This window comes from Hoplias malabaricus, chromosome 8 (genome assembly GCF_029633855.1).
Source record: "Hoplias malabaricus isolate fHopMal1 chromosome 8, fHopMal1.hap1, whole genome shotgun sequence".
NCBI classification, from domain to species: Eukaryota; Metazoa; Chordata; class Actinopteri; order Characiformes; family Erythrinidae; genus Hoplias; species Hoplias malabaricus.
In genome coordinates, this window is record NC_089807.1 from 31,987,344 (window position 1) to 32,013,374 (window position 26,031).

Consider the following 26,031-nt stretch of genomic DNA (forward strand, 5'->3'; position numbering starts at 1 on the left):
TCACACTTTTTTCTATTTACAAAGCACCTTGTACAACACTAGCATAAGGCAGCTTTATCCAATCTAGAACTTTTCATTAGTATGCTCAGTAGTGACACTGACAGGCAAAACTCTTTAAAATCATGAAGAAGAAACACTTCATGAGTAAAGACACAAAAGCAGAACCTATCATTTCCAATTCAAAGCCAGATAATTCAATTACAAAAAAATCAGTACAGTTTTATAGTGCTTTAGAGATCTGTTAGCTACGCCTATACCTAGTATTAGAAATCTGTCAAAGACTATAATAGAATGGCATTTAGAAACAGACCTGGAGATTTACCAGTAATGTTAAGGTTACACACTGAACAATACAAATAAAATTGAAATGTGAAATATCCTGTATAAAATAAAATGCTAGATACAAATGTGCTCTGCACACATACTTGTTCTTTCACACCTGCAGGCTAGTTACACTGTGTTTACTAAGTTCAGACTTTTGCGTCAATATATCCTAACAGGTTGCACAACACAAACTAGTTTTCATGGATCTTGGTAATGCCATGGATTGACAAAACAGAGAGCATAAAGAAACCAAAAACATAACCTGTATAGCAAGCATGTGTGTTTACTTGGAGGTAGTTTTACTTGGAAACATTGGAAACACAGTGCAAGCTGGTAAAATGGATAAAGGTGTCAAAACAGCACCCTCACATCGTGATTGTTGATACATCCTGGAACTTCATGTCCTGTGTTTGGTTTGATTTGATGCTTTTAGGTTTGTATTGCATTCACACTTGAAACGAACCGAACCACGGTTAAATGGACCAAAATGCATTTTCTCGAGAGGTTTCTGTCCACTTGTTTGGTGGGCACCAGAATTTGAAAGCGAGCATTCACACTGACTCTAATGATACGCACTAATGGAGCAATCACACCTGAGTTTGTTTTAATCAAACCAAAATTGACGAGTTTGAACACAGGCTGAAACACCACTGCTGTTGTGCTGTGGTTTATATTTATAGTATTCAGAAAGTGTATACTCATCACTTTATTCCCTACTGGATGTTTTGTTTATAGAAATTCTGCCAGCAAATTTCAGTCCCAGCATTGTTCAGTGGCAGCATGTTTGATTGGCTGGTTCTTAACATGTTATTGTCAGTTTAACAGTGCTTACTATCGGTTGCTGCATACTCATTAGTTAGTAGTTCAGAATAGAGATTGTAGGAAACTAACTCCTTTATCCTGGTCTCTAGCACATTCCATATTGAAACCTTTCAGTTGGTGTTGGCCCAATGGAGTTTAAAATGTTTCATTCAAAGGCTACATATTGAATAAAATAAATGAAGGCTGAAATTAGAAGCCACCAAGCTTAAAGCAAACTGTGATATGATTTACTTTGGTCTTTTTTGCTCCTTTTCTAAGACCCTCTCTCCTGTGTCCTGTTTTTTTTTTTTTTATTTATTTTTTTTTTACTTGTTCTGCCTTGTTTTTTCTTTACTTTGTTCCCCTTCCTCCCCCTTGAGCCTGTGCCTGTCTGGGCTGCTTTGTGCATGCTCACTCTATCTCAGCTTGTTCATCAGGATGATGGTATGTCATGTAAAGCATTTGAAATCTGCTTATCTCAGGCAAAACAAGCCATGAAGCCACGGGTAGCATGGGTGGGCTTCACGCTCTGATGCTATCTCTCTCCCTCTAACTCTATCTCTTCCTCTCTCTCCTCATAAAATGTCCTCGTCCTAACATAATTTAGCACAGTTTGGCATGCACAATTACACTGTGCTTCATTCCCCATAAACTGAGCTCAATGTGCCAGTGCAATGTACTGAGTGTGTGTGATGTTAATGTGTGTGTTTAGGTGAGCTGCTCTGGGGAACGGAGGAGACCCTCGCTCACCTTCAGAAGGCTTTGGACATGTACAAGAATGGACAGTACCTTGTGAATGAGACACAGATGCATGAAACAGGTACACACAGTGACACACACACAACAAACAGACACACAACTAAGCACTCTAGTTCCCCATGGCTTATACTACACCTCTAAAGCTCTACCTCCATTTTGTGATTATTATTCATACCTCTCAAAGTAACATTTTATTGTTGGGTTTATCATGTTTACGTTTCAGCCTTGTGTTTCTTATTTCTTAGCAATGAACCATATGGTGCATAGAGTTATTACATATAACGTAACTATATAACATAGTATTCTGACCATAATATAGATTTCAAATAGTAATAAGACTGAAAATGATTCAGTAATAAAACAAAGTCATAACACTATTAAATTATTAACAATAATAACTCTTTAAATATACTTGAAACATGTAAAAGGGAGTGAATCAGAGCAGAGAGTGTATATTATCTTGTGCTGAACTTAATATATAATGAGCTTCAGAGATAGAGGCTTCGCTCTTTTAGCTCCCGTAGGCTGGACAACCTTCTCCCATCCACAGTGTATCTGCTAACATACTTAAGTGATTATATGCAGCAGGCCTTCCTTGGTTGTGACTGATTGGACTGAAACCTTTAAATAATCCTCTTCTCTATTCATCTCCACCCTGCTTTACAATTGTTCTTGCTGTACTTTATCAGGATGAGTTCAGAATATATAACACATATATGATTTATATATCTATATTAGGATGAGAATACAATGGTTGATTTGATAGTGTGTGAATAGAAAATAATATATACATATGACACATATCATTTTAAACATCTCCTGAGTTGTATTCCAACTTCTGTGAAGTTATTGAATGTTGGAGATGTGTGTGTGTGTGTGTGTGTGTGTGTGTGGTGTAAAGCAATGCTTAGGAGAAATGTGAGGTTTAAACTAACTGGCTGAATTTTTCTTGTGGATTCTTGTAGAGAAACAAAAGGAATCGTGGCTGTCTGTCCTCTGCTGTTTGCACTGGATCATTTGTTTCTCTGTTTTGATTACGTTCTGCTCACTCTTCCGCTCACTTTCACTTTTTGCTCTTTAAACCACTCTGTTTGCTCTTCTCCCTCTTCTTCATGGTCTACCTCTTGCTCCTCTCTCTCTTGCTCTCTCATTCTCTCTCCCCCTCGCTCCATTGCCTGTGTAAAGCAGGAGTACAGGTAGTCGTTGACTGATGAGTGTGTTAAGAAAGAATCCCCACAGTCGACACGGTTAACTCTTTCAAGCCTCCCTTGTTTACGTCAGTCCAAATGGCTATAAACATGAGATTAATACAGCAATACGTATAAACGAATTTTAAGTTATAAATAAAATAAGAGGTGAAAGCAATACATATGTGTTATTATCTGGTAGATGAGTACATTAATTATACTGGAGTGTCGATCAGTTAAATATTTGCATACATAGGACATGTTGCGCTCAGCTAATATGTGTTGTATGCGTGTTAAGTAGGAATGAAGCCATGCAGTGTAGAACCCCATATGGTACCCTTTTTTTATTTGACACAATTTGGAACATGAATTTACATTATTTAAAGACTTCTGCTTGAAATACAGCTCTCACTAAAGCATTTCTTCTGTTTATTAAGCTAAACCCAATCAAGCACTGCTATTGTAAAGTAGAAACGGCTGATGTAATCCCCCCTCCCCTTTAGAAGACCTCAATTATGTTGGAGTACATTAGATCTGGTCAAACGTCTGGAAACAACCAGCTAAATGTTTGCATATAGTTTTCATAAGTCTTAAAGAAAAACAAGAAGAATCACCTTTAGTAATCCCATTGGGGGGTTGGGGGGTTTGGTGTCTTGCTTAAGGGCGATTCAGCCATGGACGTATGTTTTCCTGTCAGTCCTGGGAATTGAACCAGCAACCCTCAAACCCGGCAGAAGCTCATTTCTCTAACTATGAGCTCAGGGCTGCCCCTGAAATAGTAAGATTTTCGAGTGTTATTCTAGTTTTATTTTTAACATCTACATTTTTATTCATTCTTGTTGTGTGTGATAATGTAGCAAAAGCACAGTTTTTTTTCCAACAGTGTGTTATTTCATATTGTGATTGAAAAATGTATACAGTGATAACGATAATGAAAAGCCTTCTAGGAGCAGGAGTGTTTGATATTTTGACTGGCACAGTGTGTGTACATTTGGATTAGTGAGTGTTTCTTATCTACTCATGACTCTTTGTTAAAAAAGTCTTGTAAATTGGCATGGTCCTTGTAAAACACAGCTCAAAATCAAGTGTTTGGGTCTTCCCAGACAGAGCAGTTCTTTCTCTCTCTCTCGCTCTCTCTCTCTCTCTCTCTCTCTCTCTCTCTCTCTCTCTCTCTCTCGCTCTCTCTCTCTCTCTCTCTCTCTCTCTCTCTCGTTCTCTCCCCTCCCTGCCTTTGCTCCTCAATGTCAGTCGGCAGTTTAGTGAAAGCGAGAGCTGCGTAAAGCATTCATTAGGCCCATAAAGCATCTAACAGTCTGCATTATTTACTGCTGACTGGCTCTTCCCTGGTTTTCAGAGCTACATGAGGAGGGTTTGTGTCACACCCCCACCTCCATAACCCCACCCAGACACACTTAGCACTTACAGACACACACACACACACATGGCCCTAAGACTCCCATTCAAAAACCATCCCTCTCTTTAACAGTGTACAGCGAAGAGCACTAGTAAATCAACCAGCCTCTCACCAAACTTCTAACTGTGTCCCCTGGAGGGAGGGAGGACGGTGTATGAGAGAGGGAGAGATGGAAAGTTGGCAGACAGATTGAGCAAAAGAAGAGAGAAAGAAAAAATGAGAATTAGAGGGTGGACAGAAAGAGAAAGCGTGTGAAAGACAGGTTTTTAAGAGAAAAACAGAAGAGAGACATACTTCAAAAGAGAAATACAAACAAATGGAAAGAGAGTGGAGAAAAAGAGCAAGAGAGACATAGGTAGACATTAAGAACTACAGAAGTAGAAAGAGGTACTATAAGAGAATAGCGAGGGACAGAAAAAGTGAAGAAGGAATGAGAAAATGAAAAAGGGGAGCAAAGGACAGAGACACAGAGAGAGGGAGAGAGTGATTCATGCTTGGGGTGGGCGGGGGCTAATGGAGTAATGGAGATGTGGAAGCTTTGAAGAAGCGGTTCTGTTCTCATCAAGACTCTTGTCACACTGTCGTGAAGCTGAGCTCATCGACCGTAGTCTGGAGACAGCACTTCATCCTACAGCCCCCAAGTTCTTCCCACCCACATAAACACATTAAGCTCTCCACGTTAAAACACACTCAACTCGGCACACTCCATTAAGCCATGTAGGAAAATGTATTCAGTCTGAATTTTCTTATCTGACCTTATCTGAGCTTCATTCTAATTAATGTATGATATTTATCACTTCATTTATCGCATTATATCAAGTCCTTTTGTCAATATTTTTAACTAAACAACAGTAAATTAAAATCTGATTGTGAATAAAAGTAATACAATTAAATCAGCACTACGTTAGATTTGGTATTTTTGCTCCTGGGCTCCCCCTACAGTTGCAGAGTATAATTTACATTTACAGAACTGTCTTAAAATCAAGAGTGAGGGTTAGGGAGGGGTTTCCTATCCTTCTCTTAAAGGTACATAGTGCAGTTTCTGCAGTGCTGAGACCAGAGTAGCAATAACCTAGAGGCTCTATTCTCACTATTACAGGTCAGTGAAGCATCACAGTGACTTTGAAGCTGTAATTTACTGAAAAATACTACGTAGTGTTGCTTTACGTGCTCCTGATTGACACAGTGGTCTTAGCATTTGATCCCTGGTTATGCCTAAGCCGCCCAGAGCCAGGAGTGCAAGAAAACACTATTTGCTTCGCTCCCCAGGTGAGTGTCTTGGTCAGCATAATGCTAGCCATCTGTAATCTCTTAGTAGCAGTTTTCATAGAAGCAATAGTTGGCTTTATATGTCTCAAAGGAAGATGTTCTTGCCATCACTCACACGTTGGTGTCATTAGGTGAGGCTGTGGAAATCCTAGCTCATGGGTGGAATTTGCAATTAATAAACAGCATAAAAATGATATGCTAAGTGAAAAAAAACAAGATTTAATACAAGAATCCTGTACCTAAATTGAATTACTGCAGACAAATGTTCCAGTGACCCGTGCATTACTGTGGAATTAGACGCCAATGAAATTTTAATATTAGGTCAGTTCTGTGCGTCTAAGCATAAATAAATATTCACTCTGGAAAACACAGCCCCACCATGACAAGAAACAGACAGCCTCTCTATTATTTTGGGGAAAAATGCAATGATTTAATACAGCGTCCAGCCATTAAGAGTTGGCACGCGTGGCCAGTTTGATGTGAGTTTTGGCCAAGTTACAGAGGCCTGTTTCTCAAACATCTATTCTTGTTTGAGTTGCTTGCTCTCTCTCTCTCTCTGTGTTTATGTTCCAGAATACACTGAATATTTTCCTCTGGTCAAGAACAGAACAGCAAATGATTATCCATAAGACTATGGCCTAATCTTTCTCCACATTATTACTTTGACAAATGTGACTGCTCACCCACACTGTATTCACATCATTTAACAGGAGGCTACAGACAAATTCCTTCCCTCGGAAGTAAGAGATGAGACTACAGAAAGATTGTGGCCAGATAAATTATTTATGTTGTATGAGCAATCATTCATTTTTTCATACTCTGTAACCAGTTCAACCTGGTCACTGGTGCAGTGGGTCCAGAGCCTACCCACTATCATTATGGACAAGGAAAACAACACACACAGTGCATCATGCACTTAACCCAACACTTATCCACACAAACCGGTGGTCAGTTTCACACAGCCAATCCACCTACTGTGTGTTTTCTGTGTAGAATTTCTGTTGTTTATAGTGTTAATTATTACATGAAGTGCTGAAGTATCCGTAGCTGTATAAAGCAGTAGAAGTAGAGTATGTTAGCATTGTGAATGAGTAGAGAAGGTGGGTGTTGAGAGGGTGGTTGTTGGTTTAGTCGCCTTCATTCTCCTCATTTTCACATCTCTTTATCTGTCTCTTTCTCCTCCTCCCTGTTTCTCTTTATCTTCTTCTCTGTTGTTGAGCTGTGGTTGCCTGGTGACGCTTTGTGGCTGGGGTCACGATGAGTGGCATTTAAAATGTGTGTGTGAGAGAGAGAGAGCAAAGAGAGAGAGAATGTGTAGACAGTTCAGAACAGACCATCAATTGTGTGTACACTAATTCTGTCAATATCAAGGAAGCTTGTCCTGTGATGTACAAAAATACTGTATAAACTTCCAACTCCAATATCACTATAAATGACCAATTTTGAGCCTTTATACAATTTTGACCACTTGTACACTTTTGTTTTTTCCACTCATTTACTATGCTGTGTTTTTTTTTTTCTTGCAGAATATAAACAGGTGGTGGACGCCTCTATAGCAGGAGATAACTACCGCTGTTGGCCGTCGTATCAGCATGATGGATGCATGCTGTCTGTGTACAACGTCCAGGAGGCTATTGGTGTGTGTGAGAGCCACGCCCAGTGCAGAGCATTTGTTCTGACCAATCAAAACACGTGGACAGGTAAGAAGCTTAAGCAGAGCGTGAGCACTAATTTCTCTGCCAGCCATTTTACATTATTCATCGACAAGCGGTTCCTGTTTTTTGATTGTATCTTAAATGTTGATTTCTGTTGACACTTTTCACTAAAATGCACATTTGAATGATGAATCATACTTTACTTTTCCACCTGAAAAACAGATGACAGCCTCAAAATGTGGTGTGCCTGAGAAGAGCTTAGTTATTTTTTTAATGTGTAAAATCCAAATGTGATCCATTTACTGGGAATATTTCTTGAAGAAGTAATGTTATATTTGCTTTTAAAATAACTAACAATATTCATCAAATTGATTATCACTTTATTTATTTGCATCTCTTGTGAGATGAAAAATCAATTTGCTTTGTAGTCCCTGAATGAACAAATTTATTCTCCAATTTATGCTCCATAGCGCGGGTCCCTCATATGGCATGGGCAAATTGAAAAGAATATTTAATGTAGAATTTCTGAAACATCCAGGGCGCTAGGTGTCAGTATAATGTAGGACTGGCCCGAAATATTCGGATATTCATTCGTTGGGTATTTGGTTTATAATTTTGAGATACAGATATTCATATTTTTAAAAAAAAAAAAATTTAATAAACTTGGCGGTAAAGGCAACCCTCCACGTGTATTCAGCCTTGTCAACATAAAGGTCTTGATCTAAGCCTAAAACAGCCTAACGCTACAACAAAGCATGGCAAAGCTACAGTTCATTTTGTCAGCTTTACACCTCAAATAAGAGCACCTCCATGAAGCTCTGGTTTATTTATCAAATCAAATCAGATTTGATTATTTATGTACACTCTGTGCCCTTAGTGTAGCGAACAATGCAGCAAGCGGAGCAATGCTGGGAACAAAAGTGCAGCTTTAATTTCACAGTGGGCACTGAGAGATGATTTTCTGAACAATAGGGCTGGCGTATTCAGGTATTTGTTTGTTGGGTATGTATTCGGTTTCTTATTTTGAGATTTGGATATTTATGGATAAATGTGATTATCGATAAAGGCAACGCTCCACCACATTCAGGCTCAAGCGGTAAAGACAGTGCTCTCCCCGCTCCACCCGTATTCAGGCTCATCAACATAAAAGGCTTTTTTGCAAATGAATCCTAAAGCTCAGTCATATAAAACAGCCTAACATGCTTTTGCCAGCGTTGGGCCTGAAATTGGAGCACATCCACTCAACTGGTTAAATGGTGTATACTCTGTGCCCTTAGTTAACAGGTTAGCGAGCCACGGCACAACCTGGAGAGAGGGGTATTAAAGCAGGGGTCGGAAATTGATTTTGTTAATGACAACAATATACACTACCCCGCTCTCAGAGTATTCAAATATTCACTGAATATCCCAGCCGAAGCTCAAAACCTTGTATTCGCGACAGCCCTAATATAATGGGTGTTTTGTAATGTGAAGAAGAATCGTTTGAGAAAATCACTTATGGCTTCTTTAATGCAAGGTGTAAAAGTTTTTCAATTCACTTTTTCAGTGTGAGTTTTCAATGTGCTTTTGAATAACTATCCAGGAATGTATGTGTTTGTGTATTTAAGAAAAGGCCTCCTCTTTGCACTTATCTTTCATCACTCGCTGCCTCCAGCCCTTCCCTCAGCTGAACTACTACTCTCCCCCTCTCAGGAGCACATAGCCACTTCATTAAAGCACAGCACATCAGCACAGCCATCACTAATCTTCATTGAAACAGCCTTGAGCAGACCAGTCCTACATTCCTCCTGTCCCCTCCCCCTTCTCTCTCTCACTCTCTCTTTCCTCCTCTTTTACCCTTTGTCTTTCTGAGCATGCATGGCTTTTGTAACTTGACTTCAAGGGGAATTAAAGGGCAATTTGACCAAAATTTTAATATTTCCTTATAATTCAATTGTTAAGATGTACACAAAGTCATTTAAAGTAGTTTGCTGTAAAATGGTCTGTCCTAGAGAAATTTCCCAATTCAGGAGTTATTCAGGATGGTGATTGGAACCAGACATCGGAAGAATTTAATGCCTCTAAAAAACTACATCCCAGAAAGTTGTTACCTAAAATGGTTATGAATAAACTTTCTTGGGACATTGTTTTACAATCATTTTAAAAAATGCATCCCATGTATTGCTGAGAGGTACAAGCAGGAAAAATATAATAATCTAATAAAATATATCTCTGCCATTAACCATTTCACATAAAACCATTGTGGACTAAGTATAACATGCATACAAATATTTCCTTTTACTGAAATGTTGCCCTTTCCTAGTCACATCAGTAAATGTTGGTACATTTTTTTGCAAAAGAAGCAATGTTAAAGAGAGCAGGTATGTTTCATGTTAAGCTTCAGTGAATTAATAACTGAATAATCAGCCAGGGGGATGAAATCTTGGCCAGCTCTCTTTGTCTTTGTTTTTTGCATCTTCTCTTCATCCCCTCTATCTCCCCATCTACATTTTTCCCCATTTCGTTCAACTCAAACATATATGACTCCCACACTACAGTCATTCTCTTTTCTCTGATGTCTCATTTGTAAGGAATGTTCCCAGGCAATGGACGCGCCTCTCTGACAGTCCACCTCTTGTTCTGCTTCTTCTTTTGCAGGACACCAGCTTGTGCTTTTCAAGACAGGCTCAGCCAGCATGATGTCAGCTAAAGGCAAGCTCACATACGTCAAAGTGAGCAGCTGAGAAAGAGAGAGAGTTGGTCTCATGCCAGTATCTCAGTATCTCTCCCACTCATCATCACCCAGAAGAGTTGCAAGGAATTCTGTGAAGGTGTCAAAAAGTCATCCTTCTCCTCCGTCCACACATTTCTGTGAAGAGGAAGTTGATTACACTGAGGCCATATCACAGTGCAATATCAGCATCCACTGTCTAAAGCTGGCTTTCATCTTCTGAGGCTCTAAAATATGGAAATCAGTGTTTTAGGTTGCTAAATTCTAAAGCTGGACTCTGAGGTTAAAGCCTACCTGCTTGTCTGCATAGTGCTGCACAGTGTAGTTCTTTTCGGTTATCGAGATATTGTGTTTTGCAATATTGATACCACCACACAGGGCTGCAATATGCAAATGGACTTCAGCATCATCTTAAAGCGGACATATCTTTCCCATGTGCACCTTTCTCAATCATGTTCAAACGAAACCTCTTCTCATTCGCCTCCTCCCTCTGAAACCCATTTCTCTACATTCTTTTTTTCACCTTCACAATGGGTTTGGTCTCCAGAGCTCAGGTGTCACTGATACAGTCAATTTCTGCATGTGTGCAATCCCCACTCTCTTTCTCTTGCACATATGTTTTTCTCTTAGTTCAGCAGCACTTTTTCAAGTCTAACAGGGTCTTTATTCATGTGCTGAGCTTTAAAAAAGCTTTGATTCCAAAATCATTCTGTGGGTTTGATTTATATGGTACAAAGCAGAGGTACAACTTCGGGCCAGGATCTGGTGGTTGTACAGAAGAAGAGCAACTATGAAACGTATGAGAAGAAGAGAAAAAAACGAAAATATATTTTCTTAGCATTTTTTTTCTATGACCAAATGTACTGATGAATGTGTGTTGTACACAGCGGGAGTGGAGATCCAAACTCGATGTCTGCTCTATCCATGAGCCCTTGTAACCCAGTGAACAAGGTGAATTTCTCAGTCTATGAATTTCCCAAGGAAATGTGAAGCTTTTACTCGACAGGTGAAGGATTAAATGATTCTCTGCTTTCAGGGAAAGCAATGCAATGAAACTGAAGTCGACATGTGCATGGGCTTTGGTTTTTACAATGATGTATATAATGACAATGGTGATGAAAGCAATATTTTTGTATGAAAATATAAAAGTCTGATGGCTTCAAGATGCTGTGTTGGTCATTTCTTTCTGCAGCCTGTACTGATATTGGATGATCACAAATGCCACTCAAACTCATTCCAAATGTTTGAATGGAGCCCTCATTGCACCAGAGCTCAGGGCCTTTGCTTCTTTATGCCCCTTTAGCTGACACTTGGCATTAAGTATATGAATCAGCCCTCATGCGTTCCATTTACTGCCTACTGCACATAACTGCTATGATACATAAATGTAGTGCTGATTTTTAAACAGCTCTTCAATAAAGTAAGAAATAAAGTGGGGAGGGGGGGACCAAAAGAACGAGTGTAAATGTGCGTGTGCTGCGAGAACAAACACAATTTAACAATCTCTGGAAGTATTTGGACGTTAAGGCGGCTTGGGAGCTGGCACGGGTATTCACTGCAGCTGGCCTGGCACTGGGTCACTGCCTGAAACAGCCTTGTAAAACAGAGGGCCAGCAGCAGCCCGTCCAGATCAGACACCAGCCAAGAGCAGCACACAGGAACCAACAGGCAGTTTTGAACAGAAGAGTTGATGTGTGGTTAAGAATCAATCATAGCTGCATGTGGATGTCACATGCTGATGTTCATTGTGTTTTCAATAATGTAAAAATAATGTGGATTCAGAAAATGTTATAAAATTATTTGAGCTTTGCTTAACTTCACAAGGTTCTAAGTCTGAGGCTGTAAGAACAGGAGAAAGGTCACATGGGTTCAGAACAATTAAAGAAGATGTAGAGCCTTCTAAAAAAGATGAAGAAAGTGGTAAAACACAATGAATGTAGTCATAATATAATTTTGGTAAAGTTGTGTAAAGCTTCAGAAAAATGTGGTTTGCTGGCAAGAAGTCATTGAGATCATTGGGTTTAAAAAGAGCATCTCAGGGAGGCTGAGTCCTTCAGAAGTAAAAGATGGGGAGGGGTTCACCATTCTGTGAAAGACCAAACTGGGCAAAGAGTGGAACAATTCAACCTGGGGATCATCTACAGTATGATATTATTACAAGATTCAGAGAATCCCAAGAAATTTAAGACAAAGTGGGAAAGTGTCCTGTGGGCCAACAAATCAAAAATATAAATTCTATTTGGAAGTCATGGATGCTGTATTCTCCAGGCTAACAAGTAGAGAAAACATCTGTCTTGATATAACTGCACAATTCAAAAGCCAACACCTGTGATGTATGGAGTGAACATGGTGATTTGCACATTTGTGAAGGCACTGTTAGTGCTGAACAATATATACAGGATTTGGAGCAATATGCTGCCCGGGCATCTTCATTAAAGAAGGCTTTGCTCATTTCAATTAGACAGGTCAATCCACATCATGGCTCCTTAGTAAAAGTGTCTGGGTATATTAGTCCATTCATTATCTGTAACCACTTATCCAGTTCAGGGTCATGGGGAGGTCGGAGCCTACCTGGAATCATTGGGTGGGAACACACCCTGGAGGAAATACATTCACCCAAATCTATGGACACTTTTGAGTCACCAATCCACGTACCAACGTGTGTTTTGGACCAAGGGAGTAAACCCACATGGACACACAGAGCAGGACTCAAACCCAAAACCCCAGGTCCCTGGAGCTGGGTGACCATGACACTTCCTGCTGCGCCACCGTGCTGCCCTTATATTAGTCCACTCATTGAAAATTGGAATAATTGGTGCATTATGAAATGAAAAACACTATAATAGAGACCCAAGCTTCTGAGCAGATGAAATCCTATAACGAGCAAGAATGGGAAAATAATAAACTTCCAAAAATACAGCATTAGGTCTCCTCAGTTCCCAAATGCTTGTTGTTAAAAGAAGAGGTGATGCAACAATGGGGAAAATGCCCCTGTCCCAGGTTTTTGGGCATTTTCATGAAATTCAATGTTTAAAATTCTAGTATTTTCAATTAAATTTAGGGTTTAAATAATTTAAAATGATCATTCCATTTTGTTTTTTATTTTCACTGTGCAGTGTTCCAGCTTTTCTGAAAATGTTGTTTGTGGATATGGTTAAGGTTAGGGTGACCTCGTGACTGGTAGGAGCAGCCGTAAGGTAGTGTGTCTGTATGTGTCAGAGAAAGGGTGTGTGAGGTTTTATTTCCTGCTTTTAAATGTTCCTAAGCCATTCATTTACTTTTGAAAGGCCACATTAACAGCAGTGGTAAAATACTCAGTATGTATACAAATAGACACACAGCACGGTATTAACACAACAAAGTGTTTAAAACATTGTGCCCCTTGTAGAATTGTCACATTGTTCTGTTGTAGCCACTGTTTAGGTCAAAGTCAACCTTTATGAAACAGAAACTTTAAGTTTTTTAAACTCTTTGCTGGAAAAGTGAGGGCTCTTTTGGCCTCCTGGCCTCAGATGTCTGAGGCATTATCAGAGGTCAAGCTTAGAATCTCCTAATGGCACTAACATGTACTTGCTCCACAACCTACATTTTCTCATTTTTAATTATATCACCATGCACCAGCTGAACAGGGCACCACACTCACCTGTCAGTAAGCAACAATTCTCCCAAACCCTCCCTGCTGTCATGTCTGCCTCTGAAAATCATCAGAAATACTTAAAAATCTTACATTTTATATAGTAAAGTTTTAGAATTGGCATTTTTACAGGAGGTTATGCGCAATAGTAATTGACCACATTGTAACATGCATGGCTTATTGCTTTAATGGACACTCTACAAAACCAGAGCCTTCCTTTGCCAGCATGCAAAGAGAAAGCAGAGACTTGGTTTGTTATGCATTACAGACATGGATGCAGTGTATTTACAAATCAACAAGGGACTTTTAGAGAAAGAGAGAGAGAGACAGAGGCACTCACAGCAGAGCTGAAAAGACACTCCACAAACAGGTAAAGCCACACTACACACTGGAACTAAGCAAAGGCCTTTGTCCTGCCTTTAACAGCAGCTGTGCTCCATATGCCCTCTCTCTATCTCTGTATCTCTCACTGACTTACACACACACTCACACACACACACACCCAAACACACAGACATAGACATAATGCATATGAAAGTCTGAATGAAAGATTTATGAGTGTATGCAATCGAGAGGAAGAGAGAAAGATGGGCAGAGACAAGGCATGTCAATAAGGAAAGAGTAGAGGAAAAGCAGCAGGAGAGAGAGTGCAGCAGCATCTGTGTTTTATTGTCCTGTGGGATTAGGACTTTTTTTCTGAGGTGCAGCCCTAGGCAGTGGGATAGAATAAGAGAGAGAGAGAGAGAGAGAAAGGCATTGAGGGGCCTGAGGGTTGGCCATAAGGGTTTCTAATGAGAGTCAGACACTGCTAAACACTCACATCAACCCACTAACAACTCTCCAGACCGCCACACTCCTTATCCACCTGCTCTCCTTTATCCTCTCTGTTCTTTCAGTCAGTCAAACACAGAGAAGACAAACCCTCCACTCTCCAGTTCAGATGAGATGTGTCTCACACAATGGAAGAATGATATGGTACATTACTGGTTTGCAAAATATCTGATGTTCACAGTAGTACACAAACTTATCTTCATCAATAACCCAGGATGTGTTTGATGTCCAACTTTGGCTTTAACAGTCCAACGCTGATGCTGCCAGCAAACACTAGGCAGAGTCTGGCAAAGTTCATGATTATGATCAAAAAACACTTTTTATAAAATTCAGATGTTTCTTCATCTAGCTCTCTAGTCTGTGTGCTGAGAACCGGTCTAATGCGCTTATGAAGCCCCAGTTTCTGTTAAATAAATAAATAAATAAATAAATAAAAACTCTCTTGGGCCAGTATGCTGGGCTTTCTCTTTCTCTGATCATGGTACAGAAAGGGCATCTGTCATATTTTTAGACAACAGAGAAAACTCAACATTCAAAAGCACTAACTGCGATGAGGATATTGCTCTCTTCCTAGTACATTTTGTTGTCTCTGAATACTTAAGGGGGAAATGTCTCCAAATTCGTGAGACAGCTTAATGCAGAGACAGCTTAATTACAGAAAGTGGTATATATATATATTAGTCAATTTACCAGAATGTGTCATTTAACAATTTAGAAATTTCGTGTAGCTCCTTTTTTTACTTCACTTTTACCAATGTCAGAATACGCTTTAAACCAATGAAAATGTACTTTTATGGAAAATAAAGACTACATACACACACCATTATAAACAGGGGAGGTTTTTCATGTGTAATTAATTATTACTAAATTGTCAACATCCATATTTTTGAAATAAGACAGCAGATTAAACGTATTTGACAAATAAGCACTCTAACCACAGTGTATAGTTCAAAAACATTAAATATTTTTTATTAGAATTATATACACTTCCCATTCTATAAATAATTTAAAAACAACAACACATTAACATGGTATCATTACATTAAAAAATATCATTCCAGCTGTATATTTTCTTGCAAATAACTACAATATAATTCAGCACTATTGAAGAACAATGAACAATGCATCACTCCATAAAACAAACTCTCAAATAATCCAATTCAGCATTACAAGAAAAAACAATTATTTGTTCAGGATAATCATTGAACAATTCAGAAAAATAAACAGTTTTGAGGCAAATTATATCAAATTTCATCTAAGCCATTTTGCCAAAAATTCACAACAAAACATTTAACAGACAATGCACAATGGATCATCACTTTAAATGACCTCCTTCCAATGAACAATGCACACTGAACTTTGACCTGTGAAGAGAAAGAGAAACAAAGGACTAATACTCAAACACAGGGGTTGAGGAAGGATGAGAGGAGCTGACAGTAGGGGACAGAAGCCCTATGTTTCAATTGCCAACTAAACAAAATCTTCTATCTTGGCACTCAGGAGCCATACATGCAATCTTTGTTTTATTTTCTTTTTTGAATTCTTTGTAGCAAAGCCAGCAATTTATTGAAAATTGTTCCATCTGAGGTATGTGTATGATGTAAAACAATGAGGAAGTGGTTGGTACTATTGAAGGCTGAGGTGGCAAAATTGCACCGACGGCAATGTCTGCAAGCTGGCATGATAGATTTTCCCTAAAGTTTATCTGGCTGTAGCTTGCTAAACTAAAACCACAACTTGATGCTGTATTGGAACGATGCCAGTCCTGAAACAAAATGATGTCCACAAAATGGAAGAAAAGTGTTTTCCACTACTTTTGAGTTATCTGAAGCAAATGTGTTTAACATTTAATCAGATCTGTCAACACCTCCCATGTGTTTACAGCTAGTCGACGGACTACTTTTCTGTCCCACATGGCACCATTCTTTACCATCCTGGAAACCCCTGAGGAATCATTACAATTGTGGAACTTAGAAAGGCATGTAACTGTTTGCATGTCCTTCCATTGTGTTATGTACATAGTTTTTGTATTCTGATTTGTACTGTTTCTGTTTGTGCTCCCCATGTTGTGTGACTGTTCCCCCTGTTTTGTGTCTGCTTCCTGCTTGTTCCCAGGTCATGTGATACCCTTCCCTTGTGTTTCTAGTGTCACATGTCTTAATCAGTTCCCAGGTGTTTCTTGTTTGTGTTGTCTTGATATAGTCCCTGTCAGTGTTTCCTGGTTGTGGGTTATTGTAGATGTATCGAGATTGGTGTATGTTTGTGGTCTATTGTAGATGTATCGAGATTGGTGTATGTTTGTGGTCTATTGTAGATGTATCGAGATTGGTGTATGTTTGTGGTCTATTGTAGATGTATCGAGATTGGTGTATGTTTGTGGTCTGTGCTTCTTGTCCTTGTTTTTGATTCCTTCTTTGTTCAGTGTTTAGTGTTCTTGTTTAGTGTTTAGCCTTGTTTAGCTTTCTTGTGTAGTGTTTAGATTTCTTGTTTAATATTCTGCTCTCTGTTTAGCCATCTTGTTTAGTGTTTAGCCTCTGTGTTTAGCCCTTGTGTTTAGCCCCTTTGTCTAGTTCCCTAGTCTCTCTGTCTAGTTTCCTTGTGGTTGTTAATAAAGTCTCCTTACCTCTGCTCCAATTTCTATATCCTTGACCACCCTGAAACACCCCTACACCCTGCAACATGACAGAATGACCCACCAAGACAAGGAGGTAGCAGGAGATCTCGGATTATCTGTGGGACTGATGGAACTGACTTCTGCTTCCAGGCCCCCTGTTTCTAAGGGCGTCTCCGCAGGGCCCCCTACTTCTGAGAACATCTCCGCAGGGTCCTCTGCTTCCGAGGGCATCTGTTCCTGTGTTGGCGGTGACGATCCCCGCCACTCTTGTTCCTGGGAAGGCGGTGACCCAGGCCGCTCCGGATCCAACAAAGGCTATCAAGGCCCATCCTGTTCCAGTGAAGGTGGCTATCAAGGCCCATCCTGTTCCAGTGAAGGTGGCTATCAAGGTCCCTACTGTTCCAGTGAAGGCAGCTATCAAGGACACTCCTGTTCCAGTGATGGCGGCAATCATCGCAGCTCCTGTTCCAGTGATGGCGGCAAACCCCGCAGCTCCTGTTCCAGTGATGGTGGCGAACCCCGCAGCTCCTCTTTCAGTGAAGTCAGCGAACCCCGCAGCTCCTGTTCCAGTGATGGCAGTGAACCCCTCCGCTCCCATGACTGTGGCTGTGTCCCTAAATCAGTGCTAAGGACTTCAGGGCTGACCCCTAGAACTGTGCCCAGGCTGGCCTCTCAGACTTTGCCCAGACTTATGAACTCCCCTGTGTTTGCTTATGTCCCTGTGTCTGTTCCAGTTTTGGTCCCTGTTTCTGTTCATGTGCCTGTGTCTGCTTTTGTCTTTGTCTCAGTCCCTGTCACCAGGTTTATGTCTGTCCCTGTAAATGTCATGGTTCCTGTTCCCCTGCGTAGTCCAGTCCTGTCTCCTGTCCTATCTCAACTCCAGTCCCCATTTCAGTTCAGTGTTTTGTCCCCTGTCTTGTCACCTGTCTCTGCTCCTGTCATGTCTTAATCAATTCCGAGGTGTTTCTTGTTTGTGTTGTCTTGATATAGTCCTTGTCAGTGTTTCCTGGTTGTGGGTCACTGTAGATGTATGTATCGAGATTGGTGTATGTTTGTGGTCTGTGCTTGTCCTTGTTTTTCATTCCTGCTTTGTTCAGTGTTTAGCTTTCTTGTTTAATATTCTGCTCTCTGTTTAGCCCCTTTGTCTAGTTCCCTAGTTTCTCTGTCTAGTTACCTTGTAGTTGTTAAAGTCTCCTGCACTTACCTCTGCACCTATTTCTATATCCTTGACCACCCTGACACACCCCTACACCCTGCAATGAGACACATTGAACAACAAAGACATTTCCATCAATTGTACACCACCTCATATCACCACGGTTTGCTTGCCGCTCCCATCTTTGAAATCCACTAGGAATTTCTTGTGATTAATTCTACATGTCCCACATGGTGTTCTCCCCGTGTCCGCGTGGGTTTCCTCCGGGTGCTCCGGTTTCCTCCCACAGTCCAAAAAAAAACACACGTTGCAGGTGGATTGGCGACTCGAAAGTGTCCGTAGGTGTGAGTGTGTGAGTGAATGTGAGTGTGTCTGTGTTGCCCTGTGAAGGACTGGCGTCCCCTCCAGGGTGTATTCCCGCCTTGCGCCCGATGATTCCAGGTAGGCTCTGGACCCCCCGCGACCCTAAATTCGATAAGCGGTTACAGATAATGGATGTCCCACATGCATTGTTTCCCCAATTGTGTCCTCCTTAAGTGGGACCATAACAGTTGATGTATAGAAGTTATTATCCATTATCTGTAACCGCTTATCCAATTTTTTAGGGTCGCGGGGTGTCCAGAGCCTACCTGGAATCATCGGGCGCAAGGCGGGAATACACCCTGGAGGGGACGCCAGTCCTTCACAGGGCAACACAGACACACTCACACATTCACTCACACACCTATGGACACTTTCGAGTCGCCAATTCACCTGCAACGTGTGTTTTTGGACTGTGGGAGGAAACCGGAGCACCCGGAGGAAACCCACGCGGACACGGGGAGAACACACCAACTCCTCACAGACAGTCACCCGGAGCGGGAATCGAACCCACAACCTCCAGGTTCCTGGAGCTGTGTGACTGCGACACTACCTGCTGCGCCACCGTGCCGCCCCTGTATAGAAGTTGTCAAATCAAATTGTGACCTTGATTTTTAAATGTCTGCGCAAAATCTTCGATCACTTGTAGCCAAATCTGTAATCCATACCCTTTGCACTATCCACACTTTTTCAACTTTTAAACCATATACTGCACTCAAGAGATCCTCGGCTGCTCACTGTACCACAGATTATTGCCAGGCTATGTTTGATCATTCTTTAGCACACTATGTTAACTACTTATTTGATTTTGATATTTGTTTTTGTTTTGTTTTTTTATTAGTCCATTGCTGTTAGTGATTGTTGTATGTGATGTCTGTAAGCTACTGAGACCTTGAATTTCCCCTAGGGATCAATAAAGTATCTATCTCTCTAATGTGCCCATCAAGACTGCCTGTGTATGAGGAGCCCAAGAAACCTGTAGAATTCATCTGGGGTCACTTCTTCCCATGCCCCATGATGGTTTGCATGAGACAGCCTATTCATTACAAGCTCCCACCACTTAGAGTTTGTAAACTGACAAATCTTGGCAACAATGGTGTACATGGAAAAACAGCTTGAAGTCTATTTCATGCTAGGTACTCATGGCTGTCCGTACAGCTCTATGCACACTTTCCAGATCTATGCCTATTGGACGAGAAGGATTAAATGGTATGGGCTCTGGTGCTTCTGTGTCTATATCAGCATAGGAAGGAAAGGGTACAGAGTCAGAGAAGCGATTTCACTTCCTACATGGCATGGGACAAGAAATATAATCGTACACAAGATAAGATGTAAAATATCCTACCTGCAGCCACCAGAATTCCTGCTGAATCCTACATCTCAACACCAAGGTTGCTGTGGCTGTTTATGATCTGATCAGCAACTGGCTATTCTTAACAACTACGGTGACTCATTGAGCCCAGCCCATGAGTACCCAAACCAACCACCGTATCACTAGCTCTTCACAGGGGTCATCAGGCAGGCACCTCCTCTAATTGGTGTTTAACTGAATTATGCCCACAACACCTCCAGAAGGCTCAACAGTGAAGTCTGGCATCACAGACCCACCCTCTTCAAGCCAGCTTTACAGTCCTACCTTACCCTTTACCATCAACAACCGTAAATCCACACTAGCCTCCCGGTGACTAAGGCTGTACCTAGCCCCACTGGCACCGTTAATGTATGCTCAGTGCCACCTGTTCCATGTGAACATTACATGCTACATCACCAATTATCCCAATAGCACCTCTATATTGCATTTCCCCAAGTAATCTGTGCTCTCCTTATCCACAACCACTGACTAGACCTTTCAGCTGTTTCTGATAACTCCTTCACAGCTGCCCTTATTTTCCAGCTCCTAATGCCGAATTGCACAAGCAAGGATGTGGCCGATTTGGCTACAAATCCTCAAACTCCTATCTCCACTGGTCTTACATGTGCCTGCCACCCGCATTGCCTCACCTCAGCTATCAAGTCTGCATACTTCAGCTTCTTCCGTTCGAATGCTTCATCTACTGCATCCTCAAACGGAACCGTTATCTGTATAGATATATATGAAATAAACTATCCATTCAGAGTAGAGCACAATGTCTGGCCTCAGTGTAGTAACACAATGCACTCTGGGACCTGCAGCTTTCTTCCTATGTCCACCAGCAATTTCTAATCTCATGCTTCGCCCCTTCTACTAATATTTGTAGCCTGCGCACTTTCTCAAAAACATTCCTCCTCATGTTCCTCCACAAAGTTAATTATTTTATTACTACAGCTACTCGTCAACGCATTAACCTCTAGCCATTTGCTGTCCAACAAACATACTAAAACCCTTAGCACCTGATTATGTCTCTATGTATACCGACCATGTAACAAACTAACTTTACAAGCTGATAGAATATGCATCAGAATGCCAAACTCTGTACATAATCCACCACTAGGGTCTTCACCTACCCACTGTCCAAGTTTTTGCGGTGTTTAAGTTGCTCCCAGCAAAAACTTAATACGACTTGCCTGCATTGCCCACAACTCTTGACAGGAAATCTTCTGCTTTTCTAGATACTCCTATCGAAGCTAGCCTTGCTAAGAGCTTTCCACGAATCGCCTGACCCAAGGCCTGCTCTTCCACATTGTACTTAGCCGATCACTTCCCTTAGTCTTATTGAGCTCCTAGCTACCTGCACTGCCACTTTTGGATTCCACTTCCCTCCTGTTTTTGTGATTGGCGCTGCTTTTTTTATCAGTGCATCTTTCGATCCCGACAAAATCATCTCATGACTCACCTTTGCACATTTTAATATGCAAGGTACTTATGACTGACCATACAGCTCTATGCACACTTTCCAGATCTATACCTACTAGACTAGAGGGATTAAATGGTATGGGCTCTGATACTTCTGTGTCTACATGAGCATAGGAAGGAAAGGATACAATATCAAGGAAGCATTTCTGCTTCCTACATGACATGGGACAAGAAAGACTAACTAAACCCATAAAAGAAAACAAACATTAGTAATCTGTTACCCCATTTCAAACAGTACACATGCATTAAATTGAATCATGCTAGATATGACTGCAGAGGAACACTGAATAGTTCTACATCAGAGTTTGTGCTCTTTTGTTGATTTTAACTTTTGTTGGCAGCCCTGTTTGTGTGTGTGTGCAAATAATGACATTTATTTTCAGTATAAATATATACACACACACACATACACACACACACATTTACAAATACAAACACTTGGAATACATGCATTTACTGATAGGAGGCTGTTGGTTGATCGCTCTGCTCATTTTGCTCTTCCTCTTATTCCCCTTCATCCAGGAGCTCCATGTCCATGAAGTCTTCTTCTTCAACGTTCATGCCTTCATGATCTTCATCGCTGTCATGTTCAGTAATAAGCCTAAGCTCATCAGGGCCTCGATGCCTTCTCCTTTTCAGAGACCCCATAAAGCGTGCATATTGAGCCTTGTCTCCATCCATCTCAGAATAATAAAAAAAAAAGATATTACAATGAATAAAGGTGGTGACAGTGATGTTATTTTAAAAATAATTACATTTATGTAGAATTCAAGCACAAATACTCTGTTTTTTGTTTTTGTAAGAGAAGCTAATGTCCACAGGCACATGTTTTGACAAATCTGACACATGGTTTACACAATAATAATTAGCTGAGAAGAGCAATAATTACAAGACAAAACTTGATGCTATGGTTATATTTAAAAATGTTGTAAATGGTCACAGACTGAAATGTTATGCACCTTTATGCTTTCTGACAAAGTTTGTTATCATATTTAAGTCCCTTTCAAATATCTCTTGCAACACATTAGAAAATTATTCAAATCTCACAGAAATATGTTAAAGAAAAATCAATATTTCACTGATACAAGTAAGAATTACCACAGGAAAAAATATATTGTGGAAAAAAAAGTTATATATCGCCCAGACTGACATGCTGTCCACCTATATGAGTAGTATGTATCCTACACCTTCTCTCAAACACCTGTGAATGATTTATGACCCTTTATTTATGACTCCCCAAACCCTTACCCCATGGGGGTAAACCCCATGTGGGGGTTTGCATGTGGTATTTAAATTGAAACTGGTGGTTTTCTATGGCTAAATGCTTTAAAATGTTTACAGCCTCTACAGTGAAAATCAGACTATTTTTAGAGATTTTCAGTTACACCAACTGTTAGTTCTACTGTTAGTGAAACCAATTTGGTTTTGGCGCCAAGGAAGAAACAGCATGGTAAAGCATTTGGTAGCAGTCCTCATGAGCACTTTAGGGATATTAAAATTAATCTGTCAGTTGTCTAAACTCCTGAAGACAATATCTAATCTATAGGCTATATCTAATCTGACTGATGAGGTGGACAGACAAGTAGGCACTATGGCGCTAAAACTGATAAAGTCCATTGTCGTTGTAATCCTAAAACACATCATAAACAACAAACTGAAGGATTTGATGGTATTGATTCTCAATTCCAAGCCGATCTTGTTGATATGAGTGTGTATTCTAGGGATTACCAATTAGTTGGAGACAACTTTGTACCCCTGTTAAGATGTATACATATATCAGGGATCAACATGATATTGTCACAGTTAGATACAGCAAACCACACTATGTGTTGTCAACAAAGTCACAGATAAATGATATTGCTATAGAAGTAAAAACTAATCAGAACCAGCACGTACGTTTTTCCTATGAGAAGGTGGTTGTAAAGCTGCACTTAAGACCTGTAAAACAAGGAATTAGGTTTTGAAATTGAATCTTTCAACAGACTGGCCATGGATCCTGAACGTTACATTTCTTACTATCAAAATCAGGATGGAGGTCACATGCCTGGCTATACAGGTAGCCCAACAATGGTGTTGTGCAGGATTTGGTGGGATTTTTAGAAATTTATTCAGAATGGCTATACCACTGTTCAAGAAAGGGTTTAGTATAGCCAAACCACATCTAAAAACAGCTGCTAAAAACAGTGTAAGCAATGTTGTCAATAATGGTCTGACACGTATGATGGCACACAATCAGTATTGTTCTGGCCTGTTGGTGATGGCTCAAAAATCTGTGAAACAACCCCCTGGTAAGATGTGTGGCTGTCCTGTTAAGAAAACCAAGCATGAGATGAAAAAAAGGTGTCAAAAATAAAAAGAGTAATGGGAAGCAGACGGCCAACCCATCCTGTAGAAAGCCTATTAATACCATATTCTGATGGCGGCTCTACTTCATTGCATGTCTGAAGAGTGTATTGCACACACAGATTGTTTGAGATGTTTGTTGGGCAGAAAAGATTCAGTCTGTTTCTTTCAATCACCTGATTGTATGCTAGGTCACGCGCCCTACGACGAACACCACCATTTTTACCCACGACTATTGAGACAGTCAGCACCAAACTATCATCCATTTTAATACCATTGTTACTCTGCATAACCCTTTCAATAGCGTCTGAAAACCTGTCTACACTGTAACCATCTGCTCATCTGCTGCTGCACAATTTGTGGATATTTTTGGTTTGGGGACTGTTCTCAGTCCAGCAACAACACTGATGGTTTTAAAGACTTGAGCATCCCTGCTGTGTCTGATCCACTTGTACCATCACAACACTCACTAACACATCACCACCATGCCAGTGTCACTGCACTGCTGAGGACGATCCACCACCCAAATCATATCTGCTCTGTGGTGGTCCAGACACCAATTGGATGGAATGGGGATAACAATAGCAGAGAAACAGGTGGATTCCAGACTATAATTGTAGATCTACAAAGTGCTTCTGTATGGCCAGTGCAGCTGCTAAAATTGACAATGGTTGTAGATTATGGGTGGGCAATCTTATTTGCAAAGGGCCAGTGTGGCTGCTGGATTTTAGTCCATTCGGGCCAGAGTATGCCTGATTTGACTCCTTAAAACAGTTGGTGTCAGTAAAACAACGGATCATGTGACCTCCTGGTTGGTTGGAACAAAAACCAGCAGCCACACTGGCCCTTTGTGGATTAGATTGCCCACTCCTGGTGTAGATACAAGGTAGGTGTTCCTAATCTAGGGATTGTTCAGTGTATGTTCCTCTTGTCTCCAGTGTTTTGGTTAAGGACCTGCCCTCTTCCAGTCATGTGATTTTTCCTAAGTGTCCAGGTGTTTCTCATTGCCTTGTGTACATGTACTCCTGTGTTTGCTCTTGTCTTTTGTCAGTTCAGTTGTATGTGTGTGCGGGGACTTGTTAGTCTGTAAACCGCAAGGTGGAGAGTCTCTGCTTCGTTTGTTTTCATGTTTGTGTCTCTGTGTTAGTAAACTTACGTCTGTGACTGCATCCAGCTTCTCTCAGGTTAATTCAACCTGACACTATGAAAAACAGTTTGAACACCCCCAAGTCTCAACAAGACCAAGTACATTCTGAATATTTAACACTGCTTGAATAAAAATTTGGCTTTAAAGCAGTCGAAACAATCCACTCTCTTCAGGATGAGCTTGAATGGTGTTCCAAAATTACTCATCTAAGATCAGTAATGTTCTTGTGGCTGAATGCTTTCAGATACTCACAGCAATGTCCCAACGTCTGGTTAAGCCTTTTGAAAAATTTGAAACTATTCAAGTAGAAAATGAGGACATGAATACAGTGTCATATTGTGTGTTTCATTCCTGTGGAAACAATTATACACATGTGGAATAAGTGAATACGCTGCATCATTTTTGTTGGTGTACAATGTAATAATTATAACATGCAGCTTAGAGAAATATGCAAATGGAAATTAATGATCATTCTAAGACTGAAGCAGATTAACAGTACCCCAAACATTTGTGGCTTTCAGCATTTTATCATCAGCTGCACACAGGCCTCTTATCTCCAGCATGAGAACACTGTACCATGTTGGCTCCTCCAGCTGCATTCCAGCCCATCCTCTTCAATACAGGGCTCTTAGTGAGGAATCTGCTGCCGTAACTTACAGCCAGGGACATCTGTGTTTGTTGACAGCATTCAATAGCATACATAAGGTTCGGAGATTTACTCCAATTTTATGATCAAATTTGAGCAACAGGCTTTTCCATGTTCCGCTTACAAGCGTGTCACTTCCTAGCAGGTGCTGTGAAGCTGAACAAGTTTTGTCTGTTGCAACTGAATGAAAAACTGGAGAAAATCACATTCAAAAAGACAAGTTTAAATTATAACTGGAATTTAAGCTGAAATTTATTACATAGGATTGTAGAAGATAATTGTATTAGGACTAACTGGCTTTTCTGTGGGGCTACTGTTAACACCACGATGATGTGATTGCCCCAGCTT

General features: G+C 40.5%; 1 protein-coding gene across 2 annotated transcripts in view; it reads left to right on the forward strand.

Moving 5' to 3' along the window:
• Positions 1-11,269, forward strand: part of pkdcca (protein kinase domain containing, cytoplasmic a) — a 35,686-nt gene extending 24,417 nt beyond the window's left edge. For both annotated transcript variants that reach the window (XM_066679484.1, XM_066679485.1), the window contains 3 exons: positions 1,838-1,945; positions 7,281-7,454; positions 10,047-11,269. In XM_066679484.1, coding sequence (XP_066535581.1) covers positions 1,838-1,945; positions 7,281-7,454; positions 10,047-10,132 — 368 coding nt within the window. In that variant the 3' untranslated portion in view covers positions 10,133-11,269. The remainder of the gene's footprint in view (positions 1-1,837; positions 1,946-7,280; positions 7,455-10,046) is intronic.
• Positions 11,270-26,031: the final 14,762 nt, after the last annotated feature.